Source organism: Danio aesculapii, chromosome 17, assembly GCF_903798145.1.
Source record: "Danio aesculapii chromosome 17, fDanAes4.1, whole genome shotgun sequence".
NCBI lineage: Eukaryota > Metazoa > Chordata > Actinopteri > Cypriniformes > Danionidae > Danio > Danio aesculapii.
Genome location: NC_079451.1, coordinates 48,423,478 through 48,438,032, shown reverse-complemented (window position 1 = coordinate 48,438,032; position 14,555 = coordinate 48,423,478). Strand labels below are relative to the sequence as shown.

Here is a 14,555-nt window from a genome sequence, read left to right as displayed (position 1 = left end):
TAGTACAACACTATTGAAATCTTAGGTACAATAAACCTAAAAGGTGTTGTTTTTTCCACAAAACAAAATTAGCTTTTTTAGGGCAACGAGTTTCCATAAATTTTTTAGGTTCAATCAACCTGTATACGCTTAATACATAAAATCTTGACCTGAATGTTGTGACAGAAATAATTTAAAATTTAGCTATTCACTATAAATGATTTAATGAAAATACACCTACATTACAAACAAGGACAAAGAATAAAAATTTACTTTACACTTTATTTAAAATTACTTAGGAATATCAATCCGAAACACGTGACAAAACTAGAAAATGCCTTGTACAACAATTAGTCAATATTTATTGTTATAAATCATATTAAAACAATTGCTTAAAATCTTTTAAACAATTTTTACAATCACATACAAATCATAAACAACCACAGTATTTTATTAAACTGTAACATTATGGAATATTAACACTTGCCAAACACTAAGGCATAGTTTAAAAAAAAATTATCTCACAGTTAGGACAGCAAGCCTGAAGGAATATGCCTTTTCTGTACCTTTTTACATGGCAAGTTGATTTTTTTAACAGCCAGAATCTTACCCTTCAGCGTCTTCTTACCCAAACTTGTTGAATGAAAAGAAGGGTATTGTCCATGCACTTTGGGTAGCCTAGGTGTAGTTCATAGGTTAATCCAAAAAGTTACATGGCCAGGGGTGTATTGTCCATTTCAACATTCCCCTCCTAGATGATTCCCACTGAGGATGGGTGGAGGCGAAAGGACAGAGGTTGCAGAGCCACATCTTAATTTTCTCGGTTAAGGAATCCAGTGGGCACATGTTGGCATGAGTCTCCATAATCTGAAGCTTACAACAATAAATAGATAACATAAATAAATCTTAGAGGTGTACATTTGATTTTAATATATATTATTTGTATTGAATATTTTAGTTCTATGCAAACATAATTTGTTAATTGTATATACCCAAATAAATCCAGTATTCAATAATATATAAAATACTACAAAAACACTAAATAATTTTTTTTTGTATACAAGTCATTGCATATGGCATGAAAAGATTTGATATAATTAAATTACTAAAGATTTTATGTTATTCTACTTATTTTAGAGTTTCAAAGGTGTTGATCATTATTCTATTTATGAATGAACTACAATAAGACATTTTGTGGGTGATTTATTTATTGTTATTGCTAACATAAATGCACATTAAGAAACATGATACAAAAAACGTATTTAAATATACAAAAACATTTATTAATGATACTTACAAAACATGCTTTGAAGAAATCAGCTGGGTCATCACCAAGAAGTACTGGAAGCACTCAATGGCAACACAGTGAGACCTCTCTTTGACCTGAAGATCTGAATCAGCTGTGGACAGTGATGATCAAGAGACCCATAGAATTCTTGCTTAAGATTCTTTCTAACTATCTGGTTGAATTCTTGATACACCTGTAGTAGTAAAACACACACAAAAAAGTTAATTAACATCAGAGAAATGTCAAAATTGAACAACTGTCAAATTAACATGTTATCATGTTTATCAATGCTGTACTCATTTCATTACAAGTACATTCCTGATATATGCATGGAAATGTCTGGTTCTTGCATAGCTCCCATGTTTTAATAATAACCCTCTTTTGTTACAAGCAAATGTGCAATACTTACATTTTCATCTCATCCTGGTTGGCCTTGCTTTGATCTTTCTGGAATCTGCAGTTACAAAAATATACATTAGATTACTATATGACAAAAAATATTTACATATTTTGATCGGTTTACTCCAAATTTCTCCCAAACAGATACTGTTAACCAAAAGAATTAGAGCGCTACAACTATTTATTTATGTAGCTTTTCATTCTAATAACCTGAAAATGCACTTGCTAAGATCATGTTGATGAGCACGAGGTTACATATCTTTAAAAACTGCTGACTAACATGGATTCGTATTTCTTACATGTGAAGAAAGAGGCAAATCTCAATGCATTCTAGTCAAACGTTTAATGCTTCACTTACAAAGAAACATTAAAAAAAAGCTTCAGGTTAATGTTATGCTAAACATCTCTGACGATACATAACCACCACTGAAAAAATAATCAATTTACACAACAGAAAACGCGGATGACTCATCAAATACAATACCAATATTAAACTTTATATGTGACGACCTCATAAAGCATGTTTTCACGTACAGTAACTGTAACGTTAAGTTATAATGCGGCGGCCGCGATCGGTTAAAACGTAGCATAAATGAACACGCTAACACAGGCAAAACTTACATTCACTTTTATACAAATTATATGTTCGATGTCACGATCGCATTACGCACGTCTTTGCACTTTGCACGTCTTAGAACTGTATATAAATGAGGTAATGGCGGTTACGATTGACCGGAACAATAACATGATCCTAACGTTAGACACAGCTTAATCTTACATGTAGCTTTTTGTTAACTGTTACGTACTTTGTTTATTAAAGGAAAACAATGTATGGGCTGTTTGAGACAAAAATATGAAATTGTACTCACAGTGATCAGCAGCCATTCGAAAATGCGCGCTCACGCTGTATCCACCAGTGACGTCAGTCCAAAGACAAAGAGCCAATCACATTTTCCCTTGTACATCAATACTTTGATAACGGACTAGAATAAGCTTTGTTAAGTACATTCAATTTAAACATTCCAGTAGATTCAAAAATTCAATGCAAATCGTACAACAAACTAAACAAATTGAGTAATTAAGCAAAAAAATTGGTATTTATGTTTATTGAATCTAGGTATTTTGAATTAATACAACTTTAGGGATAACAGTGTGAAATACTAAGACCAGCCCGTCTGGCACCAACAACCATGCCACGTTCAAAGTCACTTGAATCAGCTTTCTTCCCCATTCTGATGCTCAGTTTGAACTGCAGCAGATCGTCTTGACCATGTCTACATGCTTAAATTCAGTGAGCTGCTGCCATGTGATTGGCTGATTTGAAATTAGTCTTAACGAGCAGTTGGACAGGTATACCTAATAAAGTGGCCGGCGAGAATAAGCGTTATACACCATTCGAATCTGTTAGGTGTCTACTTTTTTGTGTACATTCACAATGGCAACAAAAGTGTGTGCTTTTGCAAAATAAGGAAAATAAACAGCGTGCGCCTTCTTTCTTTTCTTTCTCCGCCAACTGTTTTTAGAACCATGACACTAAAGTGAACTGAAACTACAAAATATAGTTAAAGAAAGCTTGAAGTGTCTACTTTTAGATGCAGTAAATCATGTTGAACTCAAATATGGTTTGATAAAGTAATCAGTTTGAAACCAACACTGTCAAGTTTCTCAGTCTGATCTAATTATTTTTTATGCGACGCTACTTTGTTATTACAATCGTCCACGTGAGATGCATGCAACATGTAAACTGGCAGACCAGTCAGAAAAAACAGCGCAATATTCTTTTAACTTGACACAACACCTCAAAAATGCAGTACAAGACACAATCATGATTGCTCACACACGTCCATCAAGCTCATTTCTACATAGAAAATCAATGGAACAGTAGCACAATGCAATGGAGAAATGTGTTCTGTATAAATGGTCCTTAAGGAATATAAGTTTATAGTGTGAGTGGTCCAGTATTTCTTATTAAACAGCAAGAAATGGGAAGATCTGCTGTTGGGAAGCTGATTTGAGTCAGAGTTTGGTCTCTCAGTTGACAGTCAGCGATCTGTCTAATGTTCCCACTGCAGTTCTTCATCTTTGTCTGTCTTATCGGCGGGGAACAGTATTGTCATCGCCGCCATCTGTGAACGACAACACCTTCTCCCGCTGGCACACTTATTGTGTTTGACAGGCCAGAAAACGCTGCGGGACACGCTCGCGCTCCACTGTATTGTGGTCGGTGTTTAACATGTAAATATAGCAGCCGTGAAACGCATCTGGGAGATGAAGGTCTTTGTTGTTTCGGCCACGGTTTCTGGAAGTGTGAAACTTTAAGTGTAAAAGGAGCCGCTGTTTGTGTGGATATTCCTTCAAGAGCACCGTTTAGCAGTTGTGCCACATCACTGAAGACAGCAGACTGACACTTCAGAGCCCAGCAGGAGACCACACACGAGAATCAACACACGCGTATGATAGGGGGTGCTCTATATCATCATTACACACGTGCTGTCAACCGGATTGAATGACAAACACAGACTTTCCCTACTTTAGAAAGTTAGTTGAATATCACAGACACATTTTTTTCTACACGGTAAAAAAGGCTGGCTTCCACACAGTTACTTCATGTTGTCCCGATTTAAGGTGCAGTAGGGGGTTGTCTTCAGAAACATTTGTTGTTGTAGTGGCTGAAAGTCTCTTCACATTCCAATTGTAATCATTAAAGTAAATGATCTAGATGTATTTATAGTGCTTCCCACACATAGACTTTACTTGCTCAGGTATATTAAAGGCCGCGTAAGTATATTTGGTGGTGACCGGCCGAGATCCACGCAAAGCTGCTCCCTTTCTAACTCCAGCTCAAGTTCTCTTAACCTCAGCCTTTTTGCCACACTCTCTTCATGTTTGATTCGTAAATCCAATTCTTTTGACTTTAACAACAATAATGGGTCCGAATTCGGTAAACTACCCGGTGGTGCAAATATTGGTGACCTGAAAATCGGAGACAAATGTGGCAGAGACGAGAGCTTCCCGTCGGCCTTTGACGGCCTAGAAGTTTCCATCTCTACGCCACCTGCCTCTGACAGATCAGGCAGTGTTCGCTGCGAAATCAATTCTTTATAAAGCACATCTTTTAAATTCTTTTTTAAGCCTTATTTCAAAGAATTCTGCGATATTTAAATATTTTTTTTAGATAAGTCATCCTTACGGCAGCGATCAAACTGTTCCATGCTTGGAGAAAGTGCGAAGGAAGTCAAGTCAAAATCCATGTCAACACTATTCGCTGCTCCCTCGGACACCAAAAAGAAAGCAGCCAAACAAAGAATAAATTGAAATGACTTGAATTGAAATGAATAAATTGAATTGAAATGAATAAATTGAAATGACCCATTGCGCGTCCACAAGAAGGGTTCAATATAAACATTTTTGATGTACAAAAACAAAAGACGAGCCCCCACTTTATGTTACGACCCTGGTCTAGGGTCAAGGCCACAAAATAAACAAAGTCGGGTTCATTTATTTGTCCATTTTGTTTAATTTTTGTTTTGTTTATTTGTTTATTTATTTATTTTTTTGTCTTTTTTTGTCACCCAAAAAGTGAAGCCAAATACCTCTGAGAGGACCCACAGAAAAATAATAAACAAAAAGTAAACACTAACTAAACACCCAAATGAAACTAGCTACTCTTAACAAAATAACAGAAATAAAAATACAAGATCAGTCTACATCAGTGAACAGCACTTTTGTTATTGCCTTGCCTCCTTTACTAAGCTGCTGTTGGTTTTATATTCATATTATAAGTAATGAGTAGGCCCACATGGAATCTGCGTACGCAGAAATCCGCATATTTCAGCAGATTTTTAGCCCATCGTTGAGTCTACTTATTTAATTGTGTGCAAATTTATATTTATCCCGTTTTTAAATTCATTTCAGTAATATTATTGACTAATATGAAGATTTTCATTTGATTTATTTACAATATAGTTTGTAAAGTAATATTTTCTGTCTCTTAGTGAGTATATTATATTAGAGACTTGCTTTGTTTACCAAATAAGTGGATCTAATTGGATCTAAACATTAAATAAAATTTAAAAAGGTATTATTTTTTATTTAATATTTTGTTTCATTTTTAGTTACAATATTCCAAAGATCATTCCGCATAAATCTGCAGGTTTTTATAAAAATTCTGTGCAGAAATAGCAAAAAATGTGTGCAGATTCTGTCTGGCCTTAGTAATGAGTCAATCATGGGCTTCAGCTGTGTGTGTGTCAATGCCAGAATGATTGTCAGCTGTGGCAGGAGTGATGAGTGCAAAGACTTCTGGGAGTTGTAGTTCATATTAGTGGCATATGTTTAGTTCTCCGGTGATCTGCACAGGCTACATCGCTAGTGATTGTGACATTACTTATTTAATAAGGCAACTTAATTGTTTTAAATAGATAATGTAAACATTGCATGTGTTGTGTATTGACATGCAGATAATAATACAGGGTGATTCAAAAAGAGCACCACAACTTTGAAAATCAAGTACTCTGCAAAGAAGAAAAGGAGAGCTAAGCTAAAATCATAAGTAAAAGTACCATTACTTGGCTAAAAATGTAGTGTAAGTAGAGTAAAAGTATCTGTTGTAAATATTACTCAAAGTATGAGTTTAAAGAAGCCCTTTCAAAAGTACTCAAGAGTAGTGAGGATTACGTTGTAAAAAGCTGATGCATTTACATGTAATTAGTGGATATGTGTAAACGTAAAATTCTGTAGTGCCTTAATTATTGCCCAACAGGCACACAACATCATAAGACGTTAATATTAGGTTCGATTTAGTTCAATGTCAGGTTACCAAAATTCATTGTCTAGCCAGCATCTAAGGACAATATTATTTTCATGTCCAATAATGACGTCAAATGACGTTGATATTTAGTTGATTTTAGGTTGTTTTTCAAAGTGACCAAAATCCAATGTCGAGCCAACATTTTAAACCAGCGTCATGTTGTCGTCAAATACTGACATTTATTTGTCAGGCATGGCAACCAAAATCCAACGTCTGATAGACGTCATATTGGTAACGTCCACACAATGTTGTTAGATGTTGATATTTGGTTGATTTTAGGTTGGATGTTGGACATTGACATCGGCCTGACGTTGGGTTCTGACATCAACATGATTTTTTTATTTCCAAACAAAATGCAACGTCCCCACGACATTGGGGTGCAACTTCAATCAGACATTATGTTGAGGTCTTGTGCCTGCTGGGTGTTTAAGGCCATTTCAGTCTTCATACCGTAAACATCCGTCATCTTCTCATCAGTGACATGCATCTAAACAGTCTCTGGGTCAATGTGTGTAAAGATTTTGGACATCTTGGACACTTTTAATGCTTCCAAACAGTTTGCTGCAATTATAAGTGCACATGTCTTGAAGTAGTTCATTATGATGTGTTTTACTTCTTTAGTTCTATGTGCGATTGGATTGGACAGGAAGCACAGGACTGATCTTCTAATCCCTATAGACAAGAAAAAATAAAGTAGTGACTGCAGGTTGAAGGAAAGTAGTGGAGTAAAACTACAGATACAGCTCTAAAATGGACACAAGGGAGAGTAAAAGTACAGTAATTTGAGTATTTGTAATTTGTTACTTTACACCACTGGTAAGTTATTATATTTAATTTATGATCAATTATTCAAATTACTCAAATATTTAGCTAATATGCGGAAATAATGTAAGGCTAGCTGTTTGTGAGTTAAATTTATTTGAAATGAAATAGCCAGCTCATATACTTGTGTTTTTTAGATCGGTTATGCAGGTATAATAATAGATATTTTTAATTAGGATAAATGTGTTTCTAGTCTGTGTGCGTGTGTGCATGCGTGTACCCCCTGAAATAGAAGTAGCCTCCCCATGTAAAAAAATTGTAGCTCCGCCACTGAACGTAGTGAAACAATATAGCCAGGTTGATGTGAATGAGGTTATGAAGATATTGTATATCCATTTGAAGATTTACCAAACAAGTCCTCGAGAGTTTCCTTATCAAACCTGTGTAGTTTGAACTTAAGGAAAGTGTGCAAGACTGAAATTTATGTAGCCAACTTAATATTGAGGAAAAAGCTCCAATCAGATAGGCGAATGTCTGCAGCCATGCGTCGTTTTTCAGGTGTTTCCGTTTTCCCCCATTCACACTGACACGCAGCAGCAGCGTTTTAAAACCGGAAAGGCCTCCTCAGCGTTTTCAATATGCTCCATTTTCAGGGCTCAAAAACTCCGGGGTAGTGTGGACGGAGGGCGTAACCATTGCAAAACTTTTTAAAACTAAAACATATTCGTGTAAACGGGGCCTAAAAGGTGAAATGTGACCCAGTTCTTTAAAGGCTTTTGTAAGATTTATCTAGGAGCTGTGCTAATCTCCTCATATTTATCTTGTACTTACAGTCGCTGCTTAGCATTGATAGAATTGATAGGTTTAGTGTTCAGTAATGCCCAGTGCACATGGGTCTATTTCTATTTTCGTTACTCGTTAACCTTCCCTCCTCTTTCTCAGTTTCTTTTTTTTTTTTTACATTATCCGTAATGTCTGTCCTTCCCATGAGGTCTCAATCCGAATCTGAAAGGCTTAAGATTTAATTAGCTCAATGTTCTGCCGTCTCTCTTCGGCGGCTGAGCTTGAAGTCACAGCTGCCGGCTTGACTGTGAATTCAATTCAATTATTTGCCGCTCATCAATTATTTATGTGTTTTCTCCAGCTTGATTACTCAAATCAAAGAAGTTAACGGCGTCCGTGCCAACATAATGTGCTGGAACAGGCCTATTGATTTACATTCGGGCAGTTGACAGAATGACCTCAGCTGTCTCTGTTATACTCCTATATTGTTGAAATTAATAAGCTGTTGACTGCCTTTCTAAATGAATGAAACATAATAAGCCCGCGAGAGATACTTGCTGTTTACATCTGTGCTGTAAAATGGGCCTTGTTTGTGAGATGATTTGAGGTGTTTCATACCTTAAACAAGAGATTTAATGGAAGCAAAGTGAAATCAATTGACCTTATTTACTTTACCATAGGGGAAAAGTCATCTTTCATTACAATATTATAGCTGCGTCATATGAAAGCCCATTTTGGCTTAAAAAAATCAATTAAATTCAATGTATCTTTATTTCTCTAGCGCTTTTACAATGTAGATTGTGTCAAAGCAGCTTCACGTTGAAGTTCAAAAACCTTGAGAGAAGCCAGGCTCAGTTGGGCACAACCAGTTCTGGCTGGCCCACGGGATCAATGCGGAGACTCGTCTGTCACTGGGGTCTTTCAGGAATCAGTCTCATCCACTTCTCCATGACCACCACATCATCTGCTCAGAATACAGCCAGTTCCAGGATTATGGATACCTTGCCATTATGCCTTGGGTTTGGATCAAATCAATGGCGCTGCACAATCTCTAGAGGCCTCCGGATGATTATCCCCAGGTGGAAATGGAGAATAAAGAAAATAATAATAATAAAAATAATAATAATAATAGCCCCTTTCGTACACATACAGACCTTTCCGGAAAATTACCAGCAATTTTCCTGTAAAGGGATCATGTGTTAACAGGCCCTTATACCGGTAAAATACCAGTAAATATGTTCTGCCAATTTTACAAAAAGAGATCATGTGTGAACAGGCCCTCATAGGGGTAAAATACCGGTAAATATGTTCTGCCAATTTACCGGAATGGGATCATGTGTGAACAGGCCCTCATACGGATGAAATACCGGTAAATAAGTTCTGCCAATTTTCCGTAAAGGGATCATGTGTGAACAAGTGCTTTTATGGGTAAAATACCTGTAAATTTGTTTTGCCAATTTTACTGTAAAGGGATCATGTGTGAACAGGTCCCTATACTGGTAAAATATGGGTAAATTTGTTCTGCCAATTTTCCGTAAAGGGATCATGTGTGAACAGGTCCCTATACTGGTAAAATACTGGTATATTTGTTCTGCCAATTTTCCATAAAGGGATCATGTGTGAACAGGTCCCTATACTGGTAAAATACCGGTAAATTTGTTCTGCCAATTTTCCAGAAAGGGATCATGTGTGAACAGGCCCCTATACTTGTAAAATACCGGTAAATTTGTTCTGCTAATTTTCCAGAAAGGGATCATGTGTGAAGAGGCCCCTATACTGGTAAAATACAGGTAAATTTGTTCTGCCAATTTTCCGTAAAGGGATCATGTGTGAACAGGCCCCTATACTGGTAAAATACTGCTATATTTGTTCTGCCAATTTTCCAGAAAGGGATCATGTGTGAAGAGGCCCCTATACTTGTAAAATACTGGTAAATTTGTTCTGCCAATTTTCCGGAAAGGGATCATGTGTGAACAGGCCCCTATACCGGTAAAATACTGGTAAATTTGTTCTGCCAATTTTCCAAAAAGGGATCATGTGTGAACAGGCCCCTATACTGGTAAAATACTGGTAAATTTGTTCTGCCAATTTTCCGGAAAGGGATCATGTGTGAACAGGCCCCTATACCGGTAAAATACTGGTAAATTTGTTCTGCCAATTTTCCAAAAAGGGATCATGTGTGAACAGGCCCCTATACTGGTAAAATACTGGTAAATTTGTTCTGCCAATTTTCCGGAAAGGGATCATGTGTGAACAGGCCCCTATACTGGTAAAATACTGGTAAATTTGTTCTGCCAATTTTCCGGAAAGGGATCATGTGTGAACAGGCCCCTATACCGGTAAAATACTGGTAAATTTGTTCTGCCAATTTTCCGGAAAGGGATCATGTGTGAACAGGCCCCTATACCGGTAAAATACTGGTAAATTTGTTCTGCCAATTTTCCAAAAAGGGATCATGTGTGTGTTCTGCCAATTTTCCAAAAAGGGATCATGTGTGAACAGGCCCCTATACCGGTAAAATAACGGTAAATGTGTTCTGCCAATTTTCCAGAAAGGGATCATGTGTGAACAAGTGCTTATACGAGTAAAATACCGAAAAATACGTTCTGCCAATTTTCCAAAAAGGATCATCTGTAAACAGTAGGGGTGTAACGATTTATGGTGGTACGATTTATTGCGATGCAAAAATGTCACAATATGCATCGTGGCGTTATGATGATTTTATTACGATGTGACGTCCGTTTTCTTTTATTAGTGAACTGCTGTCACATGAGTTCAGATTGCTTGAACTAGCAGCAGTAACGTTGCCAGGTCAAGATGAATGGAGTTGAAATACAGGATGGCCCATCCTCTCAAAGTCGGACGTCTGGCAACATTTCGGTTTTACAGACATTGCTTTAGACCCGTCCGCTTTTTGACACGCATACTGGGTCAAAAACAACCGAAGTCTTCACATTGTTTTACATACTTTGCTCAGCGACATGCATACCTCCTAATGGTGTTGAAAGAGTAACATACTGTGTTTACAAGGTACAATTCACCCAAAAATGTCATTTCTGTCTTCATGTAATTATGTATTCACGGCCGCAAAATAACACATGACGTGCGTTCACTGTGCTGCTGACCGTAAGCTGTAACTACAGAGAAACAGTCAGTTTGTGGCACAGTGATCGTTAGAGAGCCGCACGTGAAGTATGAACAGCACTTAGCAGTGAAAATGAAACCGAAAGCGTGCACGTCATTTAATGATCATATCGCATTTTAGAGTTATGATTACGACAAGCATTTAATGTTTTTTTTTTCCAAAGCGAACACAGGGTGTTGTGCATGAGAATAAATTTTTAACAGTGTCAGTATAACTATTCTAGCCTATATAATATTGAATATAATGCAATAGGGAATCTGATAATGACAAATGTCTGATTTTACTTGTGAATTAATGGTCTAATAATATTGTTAATGACAGATTGCAAGCATATGTCTCAAACATAATAATACAACTTCAGAATTATGAATAGTTGTATTCTGATGTCATCACTTTACTCTGCATTAATGACCAGGACAAATTTAAAGTCTGTTCAAGTCCATTATTCAAAGTCTATTTAAAATTTTGCATTTTAACCAACAGTAGACCTACACAAAATATTATTGTTGTTTTACCATAAGTCTGAGAAATAACAATAATAACAGCCTCCTCATATTCACCTTTATTTTACATCTACAGAATCGTGAGAAAATTTACTTGAATAGAATTAAAAAATATATATATTTTTGCACCTTTACTTCTTAAAGAACAACAAAAAGAAACAAAAGAAATACATTGAAAATTGTTTACTTGGTAATTTTTTAAATAAATCTTTTATTTGCATTTCAGTTTAAATTTTTATTCCAAATATCGTGATACATATCGAATCGTGAACACTATATCGTGATACATATTGTATCGTGAGCTGAGTGTATCGTTACACCCCTAGTAAACAGGCCCCTATACTGGTAAAATAACAGTAAATTCGTTCTGCCAATTTTCCGCAAAGGAATCATGTGTGAACAGGCCCTTATACGGGTAAAATACCAGTAAATATGTTCTATGTTCTGCCAATTTTCCAAAAAGAGATCATGTGTGAACAGGCCTTTATACTGGTAAAATACCAGTAAATTCGTTCTGCCAATTTTCCGGAAAAGGATCATGTGTGAACAGGCCCTTATGCCGGTAAAAAATTTGTTTCTTAATGCCAACTGTGTAAAAAATTATTGTCAAAATGCTTATGATAAATCGCTGTTTGTTCACCTTCAAGCTCGTGCATGTTAACTGTTTTGAAGTGTTTTAAATTTTGAGTAAAATACCTAGTTTAGTTGTCGTAAATACTGCAAAATAAATGATCAAATCTAACAAGATTTATTTACAATTGCATACGATACTTTTATAATAATGACAATAATAATAGTATCAGTTAAATAATTTTATAAAATTACACTGAAACTGAACTCAATGGTTTTTGTTTGTAAGATTATTTTGGTCACATTTTATATTAAGGTTTCATTAGTTAACGCATTTACTAACATAAACTAAGTATGAACAATCATGTGTGAACAGGCCCTTATAGGGGTGAAATACCGGTAAATATGTTCTGCCAATTTACCAGAATGGGATTATGTGTGAACAGGCCCTTATACGGGTGAAATACCGGTAAATAAGTTCTGCCAATTTTCCGTAAAGGGACCATGTGTGAACAAGTGCTTTTATGGGTAAAATACCGGAAAATATGTTCTGCCAATTTACCAGAATGGGATTATGTGTGAACAGGCCCTTATACGGGTGAAATACCGGTAAATAAGTTCTGCCAATTTTCCGTAAAGGGACCATGTGTGAACAAGTGCTTTTATGGGTAAAATACCGGAAAATATGTTCTGCCAATTTTTCAAAAAGGATCATGTGTGAACAGGCCCCTATACTGGTAAAATACCGGTAAATTTGTTTGACAATAATAATAGTATCAGTTAAATAATTTTATAAAATTACACTGAAACTGAACTCGATGGTTTTTGTTTGTAAGATTATTTTGGTCACATTTTATATTAAGGTTTCATTAGTTAATGTATTTACTAACATAAACTAAGTATGAACAATCATGTGTGAACAGGCCCTTATAGGGGTGAAATACCGGTAAATTTGTTTGACAATAATAATAGTATCAGTTAAATAATTTTATAAAATTACACTGAAACTGAACTCGATGGTTTTTGTTTGTAAGATTATTTTGGTCACATTTTATATTAAGGTTTCATTAGTTAATGTATTTACTAACATAAACTAAGTATGAACAATACTTGAACTAATACTATTGCATTATTAGGATACATACACAGCAACCTTTGGTGGATTTGTGAAAGCAAAAACTGCAAAAAAACATACCTCCTGGAATGTATTTGGCGCTCTCCGGAAATGTATATAGGGGTACGTGATCAGAATGAGCCTGGGTTGATAAAAACTCTACAGTACTGAGATTTTTGTGATTTTCACAATCTTTTCCATACTCAAACACAGCAACATTTTACACTCAAGCAAGTGAAGAAAAAGCATAACAGGACCTCTATTCCTGACCTTAAGGTGCATTCCCTCATGGGCTAACGGTGGCTTGTTTTTGTTTCATTTTCTCATTATACAGATAACAAATACGCCCCGGCTGTGACTCTGAATGGTTATATCTTCATCCTGGGAGGAGCGTATGCCAGAGCCACCACCATCTACGACCCCGAGAAGGGAAACATCAAAGCAGGACCCAACATGAACCACTCCAGACAGTTCTGCAGGTGAGGACAGCAAGTCAACCGCAAACACACACCTGTCCATGGAGAAATCATGATGGAGAGATCTCACTGCTGTCAGAGGCTAGACAAGTCAAGGGTGCCAAAGGCGTATTTGTGCATTCGTGGTTCTCTGAATACAGGTTTACTGCAGAATATAAGCCCTGTTTAGAGGTACATCACTACTACTGATCTTATCTTTTCAACCGATTTGTATATTATAGAAAGGAAAGGGTGGGAAAAGTTTAAAGGGGGAGTTCACCCAAAATTAAAGTTCTGTCATCATTTAACACTAAAGAAGGTATTTTGAAAATGTAGAAATTCTGTAACTATTGACTTCCATTGTATTTTTTTTTCCTACTATGTAAGTCAATGGTTACAGGTTTCCAACATTCTTCAAAATATCTGCTTTTGTGTTTAAATGAGGAAACGATAATTGAAATCTTTTTTTTTTTTTTTTTTTTTTTGCTGTATAGAAGCGCTCACTTACACGTACACTTGATTGTGAACAAAAAATTATTTTGTTTACTACTTTTTGTTGGGTTGTTTTTGTTTTCAAACATTCTTAAATGAAGACACATTTACTTTAGATGTAAAATTATCATTATGACAATATTGTTTTCTGTCAAATTCACAAATTTACGCATAAAACAAGATAAATATATATTTCAATGAGGTCAGAATATTAATCTTGTCTATCCTTTATATCGTTTATTTTTTGGGCCACCT

At 35.9% G+C, this 14,555-nt stretch overlaps 1 protein-coding gene and 1 long non-coding RNA gene across 2 annotated transcripts in view; one reads left to right on the top strand and one right to left on the bottom strand.

Moving 5' to 3' along the window:
- The window catches only part of LOC130244123 (kelch-like protein 29), a 747,683-nt gene that overhangs the window by 719,667 nt on the left and 13,461 nt on the right, over positions 1 to 14,555 (top strand). Inside the window, 1 exon segment of the mRNA XM_056476409.1 lies at positions 13,688 to 13,832. Coding sequence (XP_056332384.1) covers positions 13,688 to 13,832 — 145 coding nt within the window.
- LOC130244601 (uncharacterized) lies at positions 783 to 2,623 on the bottom strand. Its single transcript, XR_008839238.1, has 4 exons — positions 2,536 to 2,623; positions 1,677 to 1,721; positions 1,277 to 1,460; positions 783 to 852 (listed from the first exon to the last, which is right to left on the bottom strand). It is a non-coding gene; the product is annotated as an uncharacterized LOC130244601 (long non-coding RNA).